This window comes from Apteryx mantelli, chromosome 4 (genome assembly GCF_036417845.1).
Source record: "Apteryx mantelli isolate bAptMan1 chromosome 4, bAptMan1.hap1, whole genome shotgun sequence".
Taxonomy (NCBI): domain Eukaryota; kingdom Metazoa; phylum Chordata; class Aves; order Apterygiformes; family Apterygidae; genus Apteryx; species Apteryx mantelli.
Window position 1 is genome coordinate 81,569,605 of NC_089981.1, and position 21,579 is coordinate 81,591,183.

The 21,579-nt window shown below is 41.0% G+C and overlaps 1 protein-coding gene across 2 annotated transcripts in view; it reads right to left on the reverse strand.

Annotated features, from left to right (window-relative positions):
* Nucleotides 1-2,533: 2,533 nt before the first annotated feature.
* BRF1 (BRF1 RNA polymerase III transcription initiation factor subunit) overlaps nucleotides 2,534-21,579 on the reverse strand; it is a 175,936-nt gene continuing 156,890 nt past the window's right edge. For both annotated transcript variants that reach the window (XM_067295078.1, XM_013940837.2), the window contains exons 16-18: nucleotides 12,176-12,227; nucleotides 8,570-8,738; nucleotides 2,534-6,340 (exon numbers count right to left, since the gene is read on the reverse strand). In XM_067295078.1, coding sequence (XP_067151179.1) covers nucleotides 6,303-6,340; nucleotides 8,570-8,738; nucleotides 12,176-12,227 — 259 coding nt within the window. In that variant the 3' untranslated portion in view covers nucleotides 2,534-6,302. The remainder of the gene's footprint in view (nucleotides 6,341-8,569; nucleotides 8,739-12,175; nucleotides 12,228-21,579) is intronic.

A 21,579-nucleotide genomic window follows, 5' to 3' on the forward strand; every position in this document is an offset into this window, starting at 1 on the left:
GTCTATTACCAACTAGAGAGAGATAGTTTTGACAGCCGCAGCCATTCTCATGTAGAGCTAAAGCGGAATGCATTATGCACTGTGCACTGTAGTTGTATCACCGCAGAAGTTCCTTCTCTCATTTATTTTAAATTCAGCAGAATAGGTAACTCCATTCTCCTAGTTAATTAGGAAAGGCAGTAGGATGCGCTTGACAAACAGTAAGCAGCAGTACAGTTTGGCTTTGGGCAATGTACCACAATATCAGAAACTACTTTTACCCCAGAGCACTTTCCTCCTTTCCTCTCCTACCGCTATCATCTCTGGGGACTGCCATTAATGGCACAGATCCTCAACTGCTGTAAACCAGCAAAGCTCTTATTGCCTGATGCAACGTCGCAGGAACTGTATGAATTTACAGCAACTGTAATATCTATCATGAATATTTTTATGCAGCCCTATTTTTTAAATTATTCCATTGCATTTTTAGGAACCTAAGATCCCTCACTATCAAAAGACAACTGCTTAGGGCACAGATCACACTCTTCACATGAGACTTCTACTCAAAATGTTTGCTCCAAAATCCTTGTGTGCACAAGGGTACTTAACCAATACCAGGATTAGCACCTCTGCAAGAAAGGCCACGTGGTCTGCCTGATCCTTTCTTCAGTTACTCTACTAAGGAGACCCACATCAGTAAAGAGGAGGGTCTGAGAGAATTTGCTGGCTACAACACACACCAGGCTGCTTGACCATGTCTGCATCAGCCTTGAGTATTATCTTCCAATGTGTGCTACTACTCTGTAGTAAGGTGGTACCACAAAGCCAGCTTGGGCTTTACAATCAATGGTTTGGTCTATTTTTTTGTCATGGCTATAAAAATTCAGAGTTGAGAAACAAACATGTCCCTTTTTTCCTGAAAGCCTAGCAGTTTCTTCTTCTGGAATAACTCACTGTAGGCAGGGGGAGAGCAGGAAATGTCTGCACAAAACAGGTAATGCATGTGCCGAGCCCATGGTGGGGAATGCTGTGATCTATTAAACTGAAGTACAACTCTGTGGGCAGCTGACATCTGAGGATAGAATTAGAAATCACTTTTAATATCGCTCAGTGGACTGGGCCACTAGTCTATAAATGATGAAGACGGTGCAGGATATACCATGAAACAAAAGGAGTCAGGAACTTGTGTGTGCAAAATGAACACTACTTCCTCACCTCTGTTGCTGCCAAGATGTAACTTTTCCACCTGTTAATCTCCCTGCATAAATACCTTTTACATTCCCCACAGAAGAGCAGAGAAGAAAAATTACCTGCTAAGCAGAGTGCTGGTTGTGTTGCTTTTCATTGCTTTGTTCAAATTCCTCTAATTTGCTGTATTTTTCTGGTTTTGAAGAACTGAGAAACCTTACTCAGAGCACTAAGAGCAGTGAAAAAGCATTCTTGTTGCAATTTTGCAATACAGACATAATAAAATGACTGCCATCCTAGTGTACCATGCAATGCCACTTAGACCACTGCCAACTCATACAATAACAAATATAAGATTCAGACTAGAAGTCATTAAATCCTTTGCTCATAGAGTCACATGGCAAGACGGGAATTTCAGCACGCATTTTTATGAAATGGATATGCCTCCCTCATTTCCAAGAAAATGCAAAACTCCCCAAAGAATAAAACAAATAAGATAAGGGAACTCACCAAATAAATTTATTATGCTCTAAGTCATGCATTTTAACCCAGCTTGACTTCTTGAGCACTTCATCTCGCTCAGTGAACAAACACCACTCATCAAGACCACAGCCAGGTTTCAGGGTTGGCAAAGGAATAATATGCTATAATTCTTCTTACACACATGACTGCATCAGACAATTACAATTGTCTCTTCCGTTATAAAATACATGAACCTAAGAATAAGCACGCTATGATCTATTGATGACAAATGAAGCTAAAATAAAGCTTCACTAGATTTGACACATTGTGAAGTAATTCCTGGAATGAGATATACTTAATCCTTTATCAAAACTACTGTTAATTGTCCTACTTTATGCTAAAACTTTGCAGTAGACATTCCTGAGAATCCAACAGTAGTTCCGCTTCCAGAAAAAAAATAGAATGAGCAAACACCAAAGTGTGCAAAGGGTAGATGTGGATTTTGGCCTCCAAACTGTGGTATCCAGATGTTGGTAAAATAACATGATTTTAAATTCAGTGCACGCCTTCTTTGTCAAGGTACAACCTTTCAGAAAGAAGCACTGGAACAGTTCCACCAAGCACACGTACTACATATGGTACCCACATTCAGTTAATTGCATAGCTTGGTGGAAAAACCTTGTTAATGTTATGCAGTTTACAGAAAGTATCTACGTTTATCAGTGGAACAATATTTTGTAAAACACACTTGCCTGATTAGACATGTCTTCCCTTTTAGAGACGAAAGAAAGCTCCAGATGACAAATTTTGTCCACTATCAATCAATCATGCAGCAATCAAAAACAAGCATTCAGAAGAATGGAGATGAAAGAATCAGAAATTAGCAAGAGAGCATCATAAAAGATGGGATATGCAAGGGTTTTACTTTTTATTTACAGCAAATATATTACAGTAAAAAAGCTTAACATGGCTCATATTATGGTTGGGTAAGGACAATACATATGCTTACATCAAACAGGTTTAATTTCCTTGGCACTAACTGAACAAAATGCATGAATTCAACACAAAAATAAGAAACAGAACATTTATTAGGCAAATTCTACACTAACTGTATACATCTGTGACCAGAGTTTCAATGCAATCCAAAGAGAATACAAACAAGCCATCAGGATGGCAAGAACTTTTTAGACGAACATGTTTAACCCTCAAGACAGGGCTGTCTGGCACCATTTAAGAGCTGCTGTACTGAACACATTGATTTTAAAGAAATGTCATAGATGATTAAGACACTGAAAATGCACTCACCACAGTGAAGAATCCCATTATTTTCATTATTTCTTTCATATTTTATTTCCACAACAGAAGAGTGTTAAAAGGCTGCAATGGCAGACAAGCTGGATGCAACAGCTGGAGGGTTTTGCCTGTCAAACAAAGTGACTTGCAGCAAGAGACATGCTTTATGCAGGAAAACCTATGATATACAGCTTTTGTGGGTTCTGGTAAGAAGATCTAAGAACAACAAATGTTGAAGCCTTCTAATCTCTCTTCATTATAATCAGAATCCTGAAAAAAGCAGGGTCCAAATTACTCCAAGTGAATTTAGGCTCACTTACAAAAAACAAAATTGTCCAGATACATCAACAGTAGTAAATAGAGTTAATGCGGTGTTAATCTTTTTACATTTTAATGATTAGCTATAAAAACAGAAACTAGCATGTTCTAATCTGTTTACATTTCCTGAGCTTAGTTAAATCAAGGAGGAATGAACTTTATAAAAATCCCAGTAAGTCACCAATAAATTAAAAATGTACGTAACCACTACAGTTTGAGAATCCTTACAATGCTCAGAGTGAAATCGCCTTATCTGATACCATGGCCTTTTCCTTCAGGGCCCCTGTACAGAAACCCACGCCATTAAATTCACCGGCAGTACTGAGATGCTATGGAATTGCGGATCTTTTTGTGCTCTCCAAGTGCCCTTCTAGCAGACTATGCGATAGCCTTTTCTAACCGAATCACACGAGAGCATTCAAAACCTGCAAGTTTTTACCCTGTCCTCAACAGAGAAGCATCCTCGACTTCCAGTGCAGGAAACAGTGTTCCCAGAAGCTGAATGTGTTACTGAAATTCAAGTTTACTAGCAGTAGGTATTTAAGGGGACTCTCAGCTCTCGCGCATAATGTCACTACGTTGGCAGCAGGCTTGGTATTCTGTTGGGGGAACAAACCAATGCAAATCTACACAGAAAACTGCAGGAAAGACCCTTAGCAATAAAGAACTCATCTTAGCGGCTTCCTTAAGAGCCAACATTATGCATTTGAGAAAAGCACTCAACCTACATGAGTCATAAGCATGTTTATTTATGCATGTTTATTTCCTGCATAGAGCATAATGTGTACCTTGGAATAAAACCCAAGCTTTGAGAATATCCTGAGAGCACGGGTATTTGTAATAGTGCTATTGGCAGATTGCTTCAAACCAAATGCAGACACTCAGCTGTCCCAAAGACTTGCAGACCATGCATTTTGATAATAAAAAGCCATTTTTTCTAATTGTCTGCTTATAGCATGATTTTGAATTCATGGTGTAGATAAAAGAGAGGTAGAAAGATTTATCTCCTCAATGTAATTTTCCATGCAGCATTTATAAAGTATCAGGAAAAAATCTATAGCTTTTTGGTGAAAATGCCAGCTTTCCCCCTAAGAATTATATGGAGTCGCCTCTAAGATCTACAAATTAAATAACTGAAATCTGGTTCAGAAGAGCTTTACTTTCCATTAGCCTCACCACACCATTTTTGTTACCAAGTTCCGGTGTTAACAGAGCCACTGCAGAAATATTCCTATCCAGGGCTCAGAAATATCTAGCAAATACAACCTAGCGACAGACTACATTTACCAGCCAAATAATACCAAATCTGTTCCTAAAAAAAGCGCTCACTCTTGCTCTACTTACACATCCCCTCTTACGCATGCTTCCGAGAGGGTCAGAAGAGGTATGGAAGGTTGTATGCCCCTTCCCCTCTTTGGCGACTGCTACAGGTACGAGTACTCTCCGTTCCTACCTCTGTCGCTCCAGCTGGCAGCAGTCAGGACATTTTCCCAAATCAGCTTCTACTCCTCCCTGAAGGAACCGCCACTATCCACCCTCCATGGGGCCAGGGGGCAATGAATGGTGCTTTTTTGATGAGTGCTCCTCAAAAAGGGTAGGAAGGACGAGCCAGCCAGGAAAAAGAGCTTAACAGAAGCCACATCAGTAAGATAAACATCCATTTTTTTCCTGGTGTAAGATAAGTCTACAACACAGTACAGCTTTCTTGATTTCGCTAGTCAAGGGAGGGAGACGAAAACACCTTAGCTCCTGCAGTTGCAGCCGTCAAGACCTCGATCCAACGTGTACTGCACTTTTCACTGAATGGAGAGCCTTGGGCCCTAGCAGTGGCAGGGAAAGGCAGGTCAGAGGCAACAGAGTGGGATCCGGCAATACAGCTCCATCTGTGATCCCCGGTCCTCCAGCACTGCAAAGGCTGGCTTCTGGATGAGAAGCAGCAGCCTGTTGACATTTAGGGGCTCACAAGGCTGCAGTTCTAGCATTATACAAGTAACAGCGGTTATTCAAAGGGGGGATTTAAGCCATGAAAGTCAGGCTGCTGTATGGTGACCTTTAATTTACCCACAGAAAGTTAAATAAATTACATTAAATTAAATTCAGCCAAAGCAGATGCTAGCTTATTTATTAAAAAGCTCCGTTTTTTCTTTCTTTCGAAAGGCAGCTCTTGGGAGCAGGCCTGCACTCTTAAGTCAGTCGAACAAGAGCAGGTCAATAGGGATAGTCAGAGTCACTCTCCTGAAGCAATACCAGCCCCTACAACACATAGCTGTCCCTAGGGACACCCAGGAAAGCCACGTGACCAAGGCATTATCTATCTCCTGCTTTCCCTGTATGCTTCTTGCCTCTCCCAGACTTTCTCCCTCTTTCCATTAGAATAGCACCCGACTCACAGCAGAAGACAACTCCAGTGGCAACATTGCCTTCTGTTGTAATACCTTCTAAGAAATCTGTGAATTGATTAATATAAAGAAGTATTTACTTCATTTCAGAGGAACAGATACTGCCCTACAAATATATAATTTGTCATTAATTTTGATAGGCTTGGGTAAGGAAGCTTGTATACAGTAACAAGGTCATGTCTACAATAAAAGTTGGAAATATTTTCTTTTCAGTTGTAGCATTGTAAGCAAATTAATTCAAGTGTACTCAAATAATCAACAGGGGGGCTTCTCTTTTTCACCTGTCCTTCTATACGCTCCCTTTCAACAGCACACCTAAAGCAGAGTCAGATAAATACGGGATGTGTTGCTTCCAGCTGCACATGCTTTATACACAGTCTATTTTCTTTTGTTCTCTGGAAATGTTCCTCTCATTAGTTCCATCCTCAAAACATGATCCACTGAACTAAAAAAAAAAAAATTCAAGTACAAACCCAAACTTTATTGCTGGGTTATGGGTCAATGTAAACTAACCAGAGTCGATGCCAGACTAAAATTCGCTTTACAAAAGTAAGGATTGTTCTACTACATTTGCTGACCAAAGACAGCTTCTTTCACCATTCATACAGCTTGAAGATCTGCTGGGAACAAGACACAGCCCACGTCCTTTGGAAGTAAATGGGACTAGTAGCCATCATCATCCTCCAGATCACAGCCATAATCTGAAACACACAAAGACAAATGCATATAAAAATGCAAATATTCTTGGGTAGATGAAAGATACAATGAAAATATTATTACTTTTGTGTTGTTTCCCTGCTGTGTAACTAGATGGTAAGTTTAGATTTTAGCAAGCAATAAGAAAACATGTATTTTCTTACGGCTAAAGACAAAGTTCTCACATGCGCTTTCCTTAATGAAATAAAATTACTTGTAAGCACGTATGTTTAAATACAGTCGACCCTCGCTCAAGGATATTTGGCACATGGATATGTGAAATACTCAGTTTAATTTAGAGGTTAAGGTGATCAAGCCTGATTGTCAAAAGTAATTTGGAACATGGTGGCTGATAAGGAGCAGCATACATTTACAAGTAGGCATGATTCTTACTAGACACGAACATCAAGAAAAAAGCTAGCTTGTTTATATCACTCATGGATTTATAAGCTGAAACGGCAAAAGCTCAGAGGTAGCGTTCCCATCAGTGTCAAAAGATTCCCAAGAAGTCTTGCAGTGAATTGTGACCAATACAACTGATTCAGATCTCCCATACCTACTTCTAGAGGAACAACTTAAAATTTTGCCCAGGCATTACCCAGGGTTTTTTTTCCTAAAATGATGCTGATTGCAAAGACTGTGTTGTGTGTGTGTCAGAGAGAAGACGTGTCTGCGCGTTTCTAATGCATCGATTTCTTTTTTATGTAGTTCCTGAATGAAGCTGACACAGATCTTTTCTGTTGCAAAGTGGAACCTAAGGATAACAATAACAAATGACCATTCAGTAAAGTTAATCTTTATATTCCAAATTCAATGTAGTGCAACATTTAATCCAAAGACTCAAACAAATGCTTTGCAGCAGAATCAAGTGTAATCTAAAGTAATTTGCGCAGAATGGGTGAAGCTCACCATCTTTAATTCCTGCAGTTATTCCAGACAGACAGGTCTAAAATCCATGAACAAAGCAGTTAGAAAACAGTTAGTTGTTTGGCTGAACAGCTTTGCACACCTGCATTTGAATTCTGGGAACACTCCCTTCCTTTTTATTTTTTTTAAACTCTGATTTTTCAGCTGTTGTCCAGACCAGACAGGGAGTAGTGGAATGTTCTCAGAATGGTTTAAAAACAGTAACATTTACAAAGAAAAAAAGCTCAGTGACCTTTATTCTATTTTTGTGGGGGGGGCTATTAATAAACACAGACCCACCCTCCCCCGCATGGGTGCACTTTCTTGGGAACATTATTCTAATAATACATGCAGGCAACAAAGTGTTTTTCCTACAGTTCAGCAATTATTTTCCAGTGGAGAAATCAATTTAAGAGCAACACACATTTTTATGAAATGTATACATATTATCCACAAAAGCTAAGTTAAGAGTACTGGAAAGATTTCTGCAGTAAATACCATTCCAGTAGGAAACTTATTGCCATTTTGCTTTTCCACAATCCAGAATTAGCAGCTCTCATTTTAAAAATATTTCTGTATATTTTCAAAGCTTAACTTCTAAGGGGAAGTTTTTAATAAAGGATAAACGTAGATGTGTCCAGCTAGGAAAAAAAAACACAGCAGAGAGGATACTGCCTTTTCCTGCCAGCACAGAAACCTAACTAAATGTGTGGCTTTGCTGGGTAACCCAAAGAAATTAACACACATCTGTGTACCATACAGCACACCATACGTTATCAGTGTATTTGGTGAAGAACTCATTCCTCCTAACATTTACCCCACAAATGGAGTGTGCTCATTCATTTTGTTCTGAGCTGCACAGCCAGGTCCATAAGGCTCATGCACGAACTGGACAGAGCTGAAGCCGAAACTGGGGAGCCAGGCAGGAGCAGGGCGGGCTGAATCATGAGGCAAAGAGCCCCAAGCACTGCTCACGGAGCGGTTACTGTCCCGCTAATTCCCTTCAGTAGATCCGCACTAATGAACGTAATTCTGAATAAGGCATAACATCAATTTATTCTTGAGAAGCCCTTTTAGCCTAAAGCTAGAACTGCAAAATGTTCTTAGGGGGAGTCTCTAAGAAGGTCCATGCCGCGGGCAAAGGGTGACCTCAGTTTTCCCACAGGAGCAAGCAATGCTGCAAAAGCAGCAGGAACTCTGGATGGGGTGAACTGCTAACAGGCAGGGACAAGCAGGGGAATCCTGTCAGTCCCAAGCCCTGCAACAACAAAGTCCACAGCACCAGTAAAGAAATAGCAGGCAACAATTTAGACAACATCCCCACTTACCATTTCCTCCCATTAATTGCAATGCGCTCATGCAGTGATCATCATCTTCTTCTATTTCTTCCTCTTCCACCTCCTCATCAGGGTTATAAGCTACTGGGCCACTCTCCACTAGCACAGCTGCCGGTTTTTCTAAGTCAGAGACTTCTGCTTGTGCATTCGGAAAGGTCACCTTCAAAAAAGAGAGGGGACAGTAGAGTAGCCCTTCCTTATATGCAACATTTGTAGAAAAATGTTAGTAGCTTCCAAATGGCAGGGACAGGACAGCTGGAAGCCCACATCCAATCCTAGAGGCTTAGTTATTCTAGGAAACATTTGAGATGCTCAGTGAAATGTTGCCTGAATGAAAGTCAGGGATAAATATCCACAGGCTTCACGTATTTCAGAGCCAGGTGGCTGAAATATCCAGAGACAGTGCCAGTAGAACAGGATCCTCCTGCAAGCACAAGGTAAGGCTAAACTGGGAGTGAAGGTTCCTCAGCAGAGCTCTGTGGGAAATCTTACAACCTTTTCCTCATTGTGTTTGACTCTTACAAGGCCTACCACATAATAACAATGCTATCGACACTTTAATGATAGCAAAAATGTGCTCTTCACATCAGAGGAAACCCAACATGTATTAGTTTTGGCAGCTATGGTTGGATTTATTTGGAGGCAGAATGAGCTGTGGAACAAACAGCACTCTTTAGACAGTACTTAATATTTTGGTAGAACACGAGGCTGATAATACACACCAGCACCTACAACATCATCTATATAATTCATCAGAATAATCATTTCCAAGCACTAGCTTGGGAATCAATCACTGCTGGGACACATTCCATACGTCCATCTACCCATATGCTCCAAGGCTAGGCATGTCCTTGAATGCTTGCTACCTTAGGGCCTGAGTGCTTAAGCTTGTAAGCTTGACCTTACAGAAGGGTCAAGAGCTCAGGAGCTGCCTTCAAACATAGAGCAGCAGTGCAAGCTGTGAGGAGAGGAGTGAGCAGATATGGAGGGAAGGGGACGGCTGGACAGGGTCTACTAGGCAGAAAAGTCTCAGCTGGAAAGACTTCCTGGAGGACAGAAGTCCAAGCACCGGGGCAGTGTGAGAGGAGGAAATGAGGGAGTATCTGCAAAGGTGGAAGAGAGGGAGGAAGAGAGACAGGCATAGCAGGTAAGGAGAGAAAGGCAAACACAGCAAGGAGACAGAGATGAACTTGAAAGTGCAAGGCAATCCTGCGTCCAGTTCACTGACTGAGCTAAGGGGAATGTGGCAACCAGAAGAAGCCAGCCCTGGCTCCCGAAGCAATGTTGTCTGCTCCAGCGTGACCCAGGGTACAAAAAGGACTCAGAGCTGGCACCCAGGAGCCCTTATTTCCATGGCATGCTCAATGTAGGCAACTACCTCCCTTTCACATTCAGGGAAGAAACATCACAGGAGCTTTGCTGTCTTCACCAGCTGTATAATAAGGTACTTTTCACCTCAATTTTGTACTTGGACTATTTCAGTTTTATGCACTAAAGCCTGCGGCCCAAAAAGGACATCCCATGAGCAGGAATTTGGAGAAGATTAAAGATTAATCATTAACGCTGCTTCGTCACATAAGCAATTTTGAGAATTGAGAACGCTTGTAACATTACCTGTCACTAGTCATCAGTTATCAGCACTGACTCATCATCTCTCATACTAGGAGAGATTGAAAAAACTGGGATTGTTTACTTGGGAAGGACAGTGGTAGGGGTTTCATAATAATGAATGGTCTAAAGGAGACCAGGAAAGTCTACATTCTCTGTTCCCCAACACAAGAAAAATCATTACTGCTTTAGGGTTTAAACCCTACTTTAACTACAGAGATTGTAGGCCTGCTGCATTTTCTTCATTTCTGTCGGCAACAAGTTCTGATTTGGTGTTGTAATTCCTACCTTATTTATTCGCGATGCAGTAACTCCCAGAATCCCTGCAATTATAGACACTTTAGAGACACTGTAAGAGAAAGTCCCTAAACCAGAAAGCTGATAGTCTAATTATTCAAACATCAAAGCTGTTTTCAAACTTGTCAGATACTATGTGCCAGTCAACCTAAAGAAACTGCCTGAGACTTTCAAAGTCACCTAAGGGTTTGCTCCAATAGCTCATTAATAGGGCAAAAGACACCCATTAATTTTAACAGAAAATCAAGTATTTAGGTATTCAGATCACTCAGAGACAGGTTTTCATCTCTTTTTTTTATGTTGAAATTAATCATATTATTTAGAGGAACTTCCCTACAGTTTATTATATATTTCCTACCATTGCTTTGCCTCCAGAGTGATCAAATTGAGTCCACCTAGGTTTTAGGTATAGCAGAAATAGACACAAGTTTGAGAAGAATCAGCATCAGCAAATATATCAATTTTTATGCTTAAAGTATCCATCTGCTCTGAAAAAGTGGGTGAATATAAAGGAGCTAAGATTGAGTCATTATTTTTTAAAATTGCACCATGCTAATTAAAATATGACCTTCATCTAATTATCATGTCCACTTCCAGACTGCTATAGTTCTATAAATGTGCAGGGTTTTCTAATGAGCACAGCATAAGAAGTGAAAATGTATTTCCCCAGGCAGGATATCAAACTGTTTCTGGAAATCAATGGGTTTTAGTCATTTTAAAATAAGGCTGTCAAACAATGCCTTTAAACAGAATTTCCTGAATTTACTTCCAGACAACTTGGACTTCAGTTTGGCATATATCTTTATGTAAGCATAGATGATTGCGAAAGCATGTTAAACTATCAATCAAAGTTAACTAGTACACTTTCAAAAGGGTGTCAGTGTCACACATTCATGTGAAAAACAGGAATGGCAGATTCCTTTGGTATATTAGCAACAGTTTTGAGATACACAGTAGACAGTTATTTTATCATATGCAAAATGCATATGTCTATTTTGTACAGTGTGAATATAATAGTGAGGAAAAGCAGTTATTGCTGTGACTCTGCTAATAATCATGATCCCTCCAGCAGAAAATACACATGCGCAAAGCTACCCAAGGAAGGCTTATGATGGTGGACACACTTTCTAGCACTAACTTTTCTGTGGCGCTACTGTATTTTCAAACCAAATTCAAAAAGAGCAAGTCTTTAGGGCAAGCTGTCACTTTGTGTTTCCCCACCACTTTCCTGAAGCAGTCCCCAGGAGCAGAGCACTTTCCTGAGTCACCACTTGCTCCCCAGAAGCAGCATTTTGCATCGTCCCCCTTCTCTGGGGGGACAGGTCGGCTGCTGAGAAACACACACAAGCTCTGCTTCTCCTATTCCTCCTACCCACTTGTTTGATATGTTCTAGATGCTTGCATTTTTTTTTTCTCTTTTTCTGCCTAAACAGTGATTCTTGCTAGATACGCTGAACAAGAGGCTGTGCTAAGGTTACTGATGGATTAATGCAAGGGCAAACCTTGATTAAAGAACAGGTAACCTCAGCTTTGCAGTGTTCACAGTAACCAGCTCCTGGTCTGCTCACTGACACAAGTTTCTCATTTCTTTTGAATGGAAATCACCACATAACCACGGCCAGGCTGAGAAAGGCTTGTGGGAATTTCCAAACTCTAACTGTTGCCCTGGGGGAGGTGCTAGACCTTACATACCTCTTCAGTAGCAGCCTTTTTAGCTAGTTGCGTAGAAATCAAGGGTCTTAATCTGGAAAGAAGAAAAGAAGAAATGGTGAACATCAAAAATGTTATACCACGCACAAAAAAGTTTGACACTGAGAATCACTCAGACTCCAAACAATGAAAGCATTTTGCTAGTGTTATCATGCTGTGCACTTGTTTTTTTAAAGATATAAAATAAGGTCAACAGAGGAGAGCCACATACTCCACGATAATTAAAATGCATATGCCTTGTAAGCATCTGCTCCAGTTTGGGATAGTAAGAAAACCTGCCAGTCAGTAAGTACAGTAGCAAAACCTCAACTCAGACTGCAGCCTCAGCTCATCCCCAAGGTCCTGTGCAACTCATGATTTTGTCACATACTACAAGGGCCAAAAGACTCAAGCTAGTGGTGAAGAGAAGCAAGCACGCCCCACAGCAGTGCTTCATCCCTCTCTCTGTTGCATGGTGAGAGGCTGCCTTCCCAACCCGGCTGCCCTGTACACGGGCTGCAGGCCGGCAAGAGCGGCCACAGCATTTCCGAGCCGAAGGGAACCCGTGTTCACAAGCTGCCCGCCAGAAAGCGGGATTAGGCACGTGACGGGGCAGTCAGGCTTTGGGCACAGCAGCTGGTTTTTCAGAGCAACACAGACAGCAGACACCGCGAACAAGCCACATTTGCTTTGTAATTACACCAGTGTTGCTCTGCAATGACTTCCCTTTATTTTAATGATATATGCAGGATACAAGTAAGATTATATACATAGGGTATTATAATCATCACAGAGTAAATTCTAATCTCAAGCTACAGAAAATATTATCGAAAACAAGAGGACCCAAGATACCTTGAAAGAGAAATGACAGAAATCGAACATTTTTAAAAATTCTGCATCAGATACAAAGACTTGCATTTTTGGAGAGAAAAGATGGATCTCTGTTATTATATATTAGGCATTAAGGACCATTCATTTCTGAAAAACATTTTATAGCCTGCTGTATCCTTACTGCTAGGAAGGCTGTTCTTAATCCACCTATTTAGTGTTGCTTTCTGGTTTCTCCTCCTCATCCAGATGTATCTAGTTATGAAAAGGATGACTTGTTTTCTACTGAAATTCTGCTCAGACAGCTCCTCAAGTATGTCTTTTAACTAAGTCTAGGCAAACAACTTAATGAATACCAATTTACATCTCCAGAGATATACTTTCTTTCATGATAAGCAGTCTCTTTCCTCTCATTTTTCTATTAGTCATTCCTTCCCCATTAGCACGCAGATACTAGTTGTTTTCCTATTTATTTATTTATTTCAAATAATCAGCAATAGAAAACAAAACCCCAGAGAATGAGGAGGGGAGATCTTAGATCATTAACTCTGATGGAGAAGACAGTATTAAAATTCAAGATACTGGCTAAGCTCCAAATATGTTCTGAAAATCATCATTTCTGGAATGCTTTGTAAGACCTCAAAGGCATTTCAGCAATCAAACTAGTCCAAGGTGACTGTTTACAGTAGATCTAAACAAAAAGATGTTACAGGAACGCTTCAGGAGCTCTACTGCTGAATGATCTGGAACACATTATTCTGCTACCGACAATACTTGTCACATTGCATGATTATCAAAAATTTCAAGAAAGAGATACTCTTGACCCACATGAATTATCTATTACTTACAACTCCTGGTGGACTTTTGGGCTTAGAGAAAATGTATTTGAAGGCAGACACACTTCCACCTAGGCTTTTGGTCTTCTCTTTTCCCTGTCTAACCTGAGTTATAGAGCTTTCCTAAAATTTGAGACTACCTGCATTATACTGTCAATCACCGTTTGCCAAGTCGCCTTGTTTGGATGCTTACAAAAATGAGAATGCAGCAATGTCAAAAGGTTATGAAGCTGAAGGATGCTAATTATGAAACAGGTTTTATTGCATTGACATGACTGAAAAATCAACAGGGGTAAGAAATGAAGGACCTTTATTTTAAAACAGTGGTAGTGATTATTGCAATTAGCATTGTACCAAAGATAGTACCTATTGCCTCACGCTGCTGGCAGACATCAGACCTCCTGAGAGCACCCTGAAATCTTTCCTCCCCCCAGTTAGAATCAAGCTGTTGAGTAAGACTCACAAGGTAATCAGAAACTGCTGACATGTCTTTCAGAGCAAATTATACATGTGCTCACACAGTGAAGAAAACAATCACAGCTACAGGAAGCAAAGAGTAAACATTCCAGTTTCATTTTAATTAAAATGGTCCCCTAATGAAAATAAAAAGATTCACGCTTATGAAAAGCCTATTTGTAAACTTTAATGCTAAATCCAAGAGCCACTCTATACCATTTTTCAGCACCGAGCAACTTTCACACCGATACTGAAATTAAAGCTGTATTTCTAGTCTACGTTAATTGTTCACAAACCATACTTTTTCACTTCATTACTTGAAATACAGTGCTGCCATTCAGTTTGCATAATATTGTTTCTCTTTCAGCATAATATCTCATGCATTCAAAGACACTGGGCCGGATTCTCCTTTTGCTCCTGCCAGGCTGGCACCCGTTGCACTGCAGTGCCTCCGGAAGGGTTTACTCGCAATGTAGACAGAACAGTCCAGCTTACTGCACCTAATTAATGTGTGCTACCAACAAACACGAGCAATGAAAGATGAAAAAACTTAAAACCATCACAAAGATAGAAACGAAACTTATTTTCCCCCTAAAATAATGCCTTTGATCAAAATTAAAAAAAAAAAAACCAGGTGATTTCTCTCCCTTGGCTGATCACATCACCGTGTCCATGGAAAACCCTATTATTACTGTACAAAATGATTGAGGAAGGTTTTATAGTGGGGCTTCGGTTTTGTTTTGTTTCTTAAATGCCCTGATGCCCTGACCTCCTTAAACCGGAGCAGCTGCTGCCACACCAGCCATATGGGACATTAAATTACTGGCTGCCACGGCTACAGCTTCTGCTGTCTGACTGCAGCAGAGAGGGTGAGAAACAAGTGCTGTGTGCCCTCACGGAAAAGCACGACTCTTTCGAGGCTGGGGAAGGTCTGGGTATTAATGAGCAAAGAAGCAGCTTCAAAAATGGGTATCTGAAGTATCTTATCTAATTTTTAACAAGCATTGCGCAACCCCATCAGTAAAACACTATCAAGATACACATGGGCACACACACTGTAAGGGAAAAAATCCGGACCAAGCAGACTAGTTGATTTCTGTCCATCAAAGTCCGCTTTGAATTCGGGGTTGTCAAGCCCCACAAATAAACACCACCTCCTGCATGAAGATACAACCCAATATAAGCCAAAACCTTCCAACAGTCCCTCTTTAAAATGTAATGTTGTGCTGCTGGTCTTCCTAAATGTTGCAGTAATCGTTCACCATTTTCGATGATTTCTAGTTGGGGCACGTTCATTATGAACTTTGCAACTTACTACAGTACCTTGTGGGAGGGAGCAACAAAATAAGCAGCTTTCTCAATGGCAAAGTGATCTACAGAAAGGAAAAAAAAGGATTCACACTGCCCTAAGTGTAATATCCACGTTTGAAACTACTTCAAAAATTACGCGAATCCTCTAATGCTCACATCAGCCAACACATGTTACACTGGAAGCAGATAATCTTGACACGGTCTCGACAAAAAATCATGGCACAGTATGTGGCATCGGAGGCTGCTCGCTGCCGAAGCTGCTCTGCTCCTGCTCCACCCGCAATTGAGATGTGCACGGTAACGTCTGGCTTCGTCCTCCAGCTTAACAATTTAAAAGAAGATTCGATATAATAGATTCTGACAGGGCTGAAGATCACACAGACTGAACTTTCAAAGTGAACAAATTCTTTGAAAAACAAGCTGGCTGTGACAAACAACTGTTTTTATTTTGCTTATTATTTAATAACAGAAGATTACATGGCACAGTACACAAAACAGAAAGAGCACTACGAGGCAATGAAAAGATGTAACTTATATTAGGCCGTTCACCCACCAAAAGGTTTATGATACCACAACAATCTCTTCAGCGAAATCCTGAAAGTAATTTGGAAACTCACCCAAAGCTCTGTTTCTTACTGAATTTTAATTTAATCCATCCAAGCAGGGAACGTCTTATTGCTGCTTACCACACATACTAATTTTATACGCAAACAAAGAATACACGATGGGAAGAGGAGATGCTCTGGAGCCTGGAACCACAAGCCTGCAGTATAATTACGCAGGTCATCTAAGACAAATGCCCATAAAACCTATATAACCATACCACAGGCATTTCATGCACATGCAGCTTCTGTGACAAAAAAAAAAGCTATTCAGAATCACTTCAGCGAGAGACTGGCCTAGCTTCTTCGTGCTGGTTGCGCTACTCCTCCCACCTGAGGCCAGATGGTTTTGCCTCAGGAAGTCAGTTTACCAGACATCTGTGCAAGAAGGAAATTAATATAAATGTTTACCCCAGCTAAACGTGCCCTTTAATTAGGTATCGTCAACGTTATCCTTACCGGAAAGCTGGGAATTGCCTCTTTGCAAGGATTTAATGCTCTTGTTCAAAACATGACAGCATCAGGAGATACTGAGCCGCCGTTTTGCTATTAGTACAAGAGAGGATAGCGACCGCTTTGGACTCAGACCACTGCTCTTTTCCAGAAGGCAAAATAAAGACCGGGATGAAGACTGGAGTGACGGACAACTGTTAGGTCTGCACTTCTGCCCACACACCTAACTGTCTTCTACAACCACACCAGGTCAAGACCCAGGTGCTCCCAAGAGCCGTTCTCCTCACCTCGCGGCATGGGGCCAAGGCAGTGGCTCGTTGTGCCATAGATGAGCAGCTGCCTGACGTGTTGAATAAGGGGTCAGGATGTAAGGGTGCACCGTGGCACACCAGGAAGGGCAGATGTGGCCACAGAAAGCATCATATTCTAAAGAAAGACATTCACATCTTGAAACCGCATATGCTTAATGTTAGGCAGGTAGTTATTTTTGGCTTTCTGAAGGCCAGGCTGACCACCACATAGCACAGTCCAGCCCTACAGTCAGCGTGGACGCCTCAGGGAGTTCCTCTGAATCACTCTCTCTAGTGACATGACTGCAGAGACATCAGTAACGACCAAAAGACGCCAGCTGAAGGGTGCATCCTCTCCGCAATGACGCCAGCTGCTGACATAGTGAGCTCCTGGCTAACCTGGGTGCTGCTGGTTGTACAAGTGTGACTTATGGGCTCAGCAGGCAGGATCTGAAGCGTATTAGATACTAACAGATACCTGGGGAGCAAGTACAGGGTGCATTGAACATGGTGCTGCAAGGCCTTCCCGTCAGCAGTGCCCGAGCCAGCTGGTTCAAACTCGAACATAAATGCCTACATGAACTGCTCTGGCTACACCAATGTATCCTGTGCTTTCCTCCTGTTTTCAAGCGAGCAAAACCACAAAAAGAGCCTCTTCAAGCAGAAAAAGCAAAGTTAAAGTGACAACAAAAATAGAGTGAAACGAGCAATTGTTCCCACTTTTGATTCCAGCTCAGTCCTCTTTAATGCTGGATCAGAGGAGCTAGGCTTTCATCAGCACAGCATCAGACAACGCAGCACTGAGAACATCTTCAGCGCTAATGAGATTGGCCTCTTTAGCAAATATCAAGACTTAAGTACCTAGAGACCAAGAACGCACAGGGGTAAACAGGCAAAAAATAAGAACCTCTATCATTCACTACAGGAAATATTCGTCAGCAGAGAAGTAAGCACCTATCTCATTCACTAATACATTTCTGCATCTAGCTTAAAAAGCATGAACTTTGCTAATGCATGGTGAACCAAACACCTACTCTAGGCTTTTCTGAGAGGAGCACAGGTTACTGAAATCTGTTGTCTTCAATAACCCAGCTCAGACTGGGTAATATTTTTCTGTGTAGCTGTAGCACTCATTCCGCAATTAGATGCTGTAAAACGGCAACCTGCTGTTCTTTTCACTGACTAAAACAAAAGATTTTCAACAGCAAAAATGAAAAGAATGAAATCTAAGGCCACCTTATTGGGACCAAATGAAATTATACTACAACAGCAGATCCAAAACAATCTCTGCACATATCTCATTCTAAAGGAAATTGCTGCAGACCATGGGAAATTACAATTGCTCCAGGACAAAAAAGGCTGACTGATCTAATATTTCTGGTCGACACACCTTCTTCCTGGGCTTGTCAATAAAGATACTGATGAGCTCATCTCTCCACAGTTCAGGAAAATATTAGTTTAAAATATGCTATTCCGTTCACCATGGAAATTTTTCCAGGTGAAATGATGGCAGCAATGCAGATTTGCACCTCGCTGGGGAAAGCTACTTGAAATAGGGACGCTATGAAGCATTTTGATGAAGGCAAATGAGTAATCAGGATGGTCTCAGTTAAGCAAGTCTAATGATGTGTCATTTTTAAAATGTGGGTGTGAGACAACTCATATGGTGACAATCCAAATACGTCTAACTCTCTTGCAGTGTTTCAAATGGTCACAGCACAGAATGCATCTATTACGATAGAAAGCACAATCATTAGCAGGACAGACCACATAAGGTAAACACAAATAATTTTTAAACCATGCTTGGAACTGCAGCAACAGAAATTAAATACAAACAGCCAAGTGAACACATTGTCATCCAACAGAGACGTTATACTGTCAGAAAGTTCTCAGCAGTAGCACTGCTGTCTTTATTTTTGGTACAAATATATTTCTCTAGACTCAAGCAAGGAGGATTATAAATATTTGCTTTTGGACAGGTGTTTTGATCAATCTTGACCTCATAAAAACAGCTAATGAGGCAAAAGATGAAAAGAAAAACATCTTAGTAACCGGCAGTCTCCGAGAACAATCCACAGAGACTGCTATACCCAAAGGTGATGCCGGATATATCACTAGATCTTCCCTGTTGACATTACAAGGACAAAAATCATCCTAGGCAAAATATTAACTCACCTCTTCCACTACCTCTGATAGCATATACCACTGTTCAAATGAAGTTTCTCTCATCAGATTATGCAGCCAAAACTAATATTTTAAAATTCAGGTAACTATAGATTCATACAAGTAATCCATCAAGGAATAACGATGGATGATAGGGGTTTTTTTTTCCTTGTGTCTCGTCTATTATACATTAAAGAGCAATTTCACTGCCAGCCATCTGGAAATCAATGTATTCCAAGCTTTATTTTATGATTACCAACATTTCTCTTCGTAACTCATTTATAATTATAAGCAATAAATCATTCCTTCTTGCTTGTAATTTGTAACAGCCAATTAAGGCAAACCTCTTATTTAAATAGCAAATATAGCTTTAAAACATCACATATTTTGAGGTATGCACAGAACACATCTAATCAAGCAGCCTAATGGAAGAATGATGATTTAACTTGGCAGCAACTAAGAAGGCACACTGGAAGAACCCACTCTACTCTTCTGACCTAGATACACTAAGACTTTGTAAAACTTAAGACACGTGTCTTACCTCCCTGATTAGATGTATGAGAGACTGACATGTTGCGATACATGAAACAATATGCATCTCTGGGAAGTCTGGAGTCAAGACCTCCCTTTAACATGCCAGGATGTGCATAAAAGTTGGTCTATTTAAAAGTTCTGATTAATTTTTAAATTTCATTTTATGAATTAAAGCTGAACCAATGCAGCTCTAAATTTAATACTAAAAAAACAACTAAGCAGCTTTCCCTGTGACTGGATCCCCTGTTTGAAAAACGAACTAGCCTGCTCCTTCCACGCTTAAGGATACCACCAAGCACTGTATCAGGTGTTCACCCTGTCAGATACTGCCTGTTGTACAGGATTTAGCACGTTTAAGTCTATAGTGTGGCACCTGGCATGGGTACGGCATTCACTTGAATCACTCCTCCCCGTCCCTCACGGCCATGAGAGGATCAGGCAGAACAAAGCACTGAAACGGTCTGCAAAGAAAAGGTGTCACCAAATAAACCCCGAGTATTCCTTCAGGGAGAACTCTTTAATGGTGATTTCCCATGACAACCCTTACTGACAGAAGAATACCAAAGACATGTAGCAGAGGATGTCAGGCAAGACAAAACAAGGTGGATCCAACGGCAGTGGCACAGGCGCCGAGTTAAATTTTTGCATATATTTATTCTTCAGTGTTGGTCTGAGTAACCGACATGTGAGAGCAAACACAAGAGAGAGGCTTCTTATAAATAGCTCCGCTGGGATTTGTCCGTTAGGAAAAAATGAACTCTTGTCAGAAAAGTATTTGATACAATTTTGGATACAGAATTTATTACATGAGAAACTGATCTTAGGAACATGGAAGTAGTTCCCACTGAGATTTTACTCAGTCATCACACAGCTCAAGTCTGTTCCAGTTTCACATCATGTCATCTGGTAAGCGTTTACAGTAGGAATCAAGGGAACTGGACTTGGAAAAAATCCATCACAACTGACCTAAATCTGATCTGACCTGAATAATCAAACTAATACCAAATTCAAATATGGCTAGACAGAAACAAGGACAGGCAATTCATCAGGAGTTCTTCTACAAGTTTCCTTTCCTTATCCACATATGAGGGTTATGCACTCCACTCTGCCTTTCTTCCTAAGAAGCTGGAAGCTACATAAGCATCTCCTTGTACCAAAGATGTCAAAAGCCAAGAGCATAAGCTCTGCAGGCTCCAGTTACCTTCCCTTTCAGACATCCTTCATTCCTGAGAGAGCAGTACTCGGAAGTGGGGAAGGGAAGATAGCGAATAAATAGGAAAATACAGAGAAAGCACCTTGGACGGACTACGGCGACCATGTCAGTACCATTTGGCCTCGCCTTTGCAGCAAAGCTCTCCAGAGTCACCCTGAAGAACGGACTTGGCTGATGCAGAGCTCAGTGTAATGCACGGCAATGACCATGCAGGTGCAGCTAATACTGCGTTACATGCACAGCCTTGCTAGTCCATGTTACAACCGTGCGTGCGATTCAAGACATGTCTCTTCACCAAGGCTTCTCTATATCCCTGCTTAGGGGTTTAAAGGAGCCCCAGCGAGGCGGACTGCAGCACTGCACCAGATGACCATGAGAAAAGAGCCAGTTATGGCGCACCAGGGTGGGAAGGGAATTACAACACGGCACTACCAATTTCACTGACAGAGATGTTATATGGTTATGCTGCCAGTTTTACTTTATTCCTAAGGGACTGACCTGAACACACGCAGCTGCAGCATTATCTATGCAAACACACAGCTAGTCTCAATAGATAAAACATTATTCATGTAGCCCTTGTGTTCAACAACAAGTTTCATGACTTTCAAAACTCCTTTTCTTTTTTTAATGAAAGATCTAATTATTATTTATTAATCTCCAAACACAAAGCTCAAAGCTATCTTAACATCTGGATTACTCTTTCAGTAGTGAGAATGAAACA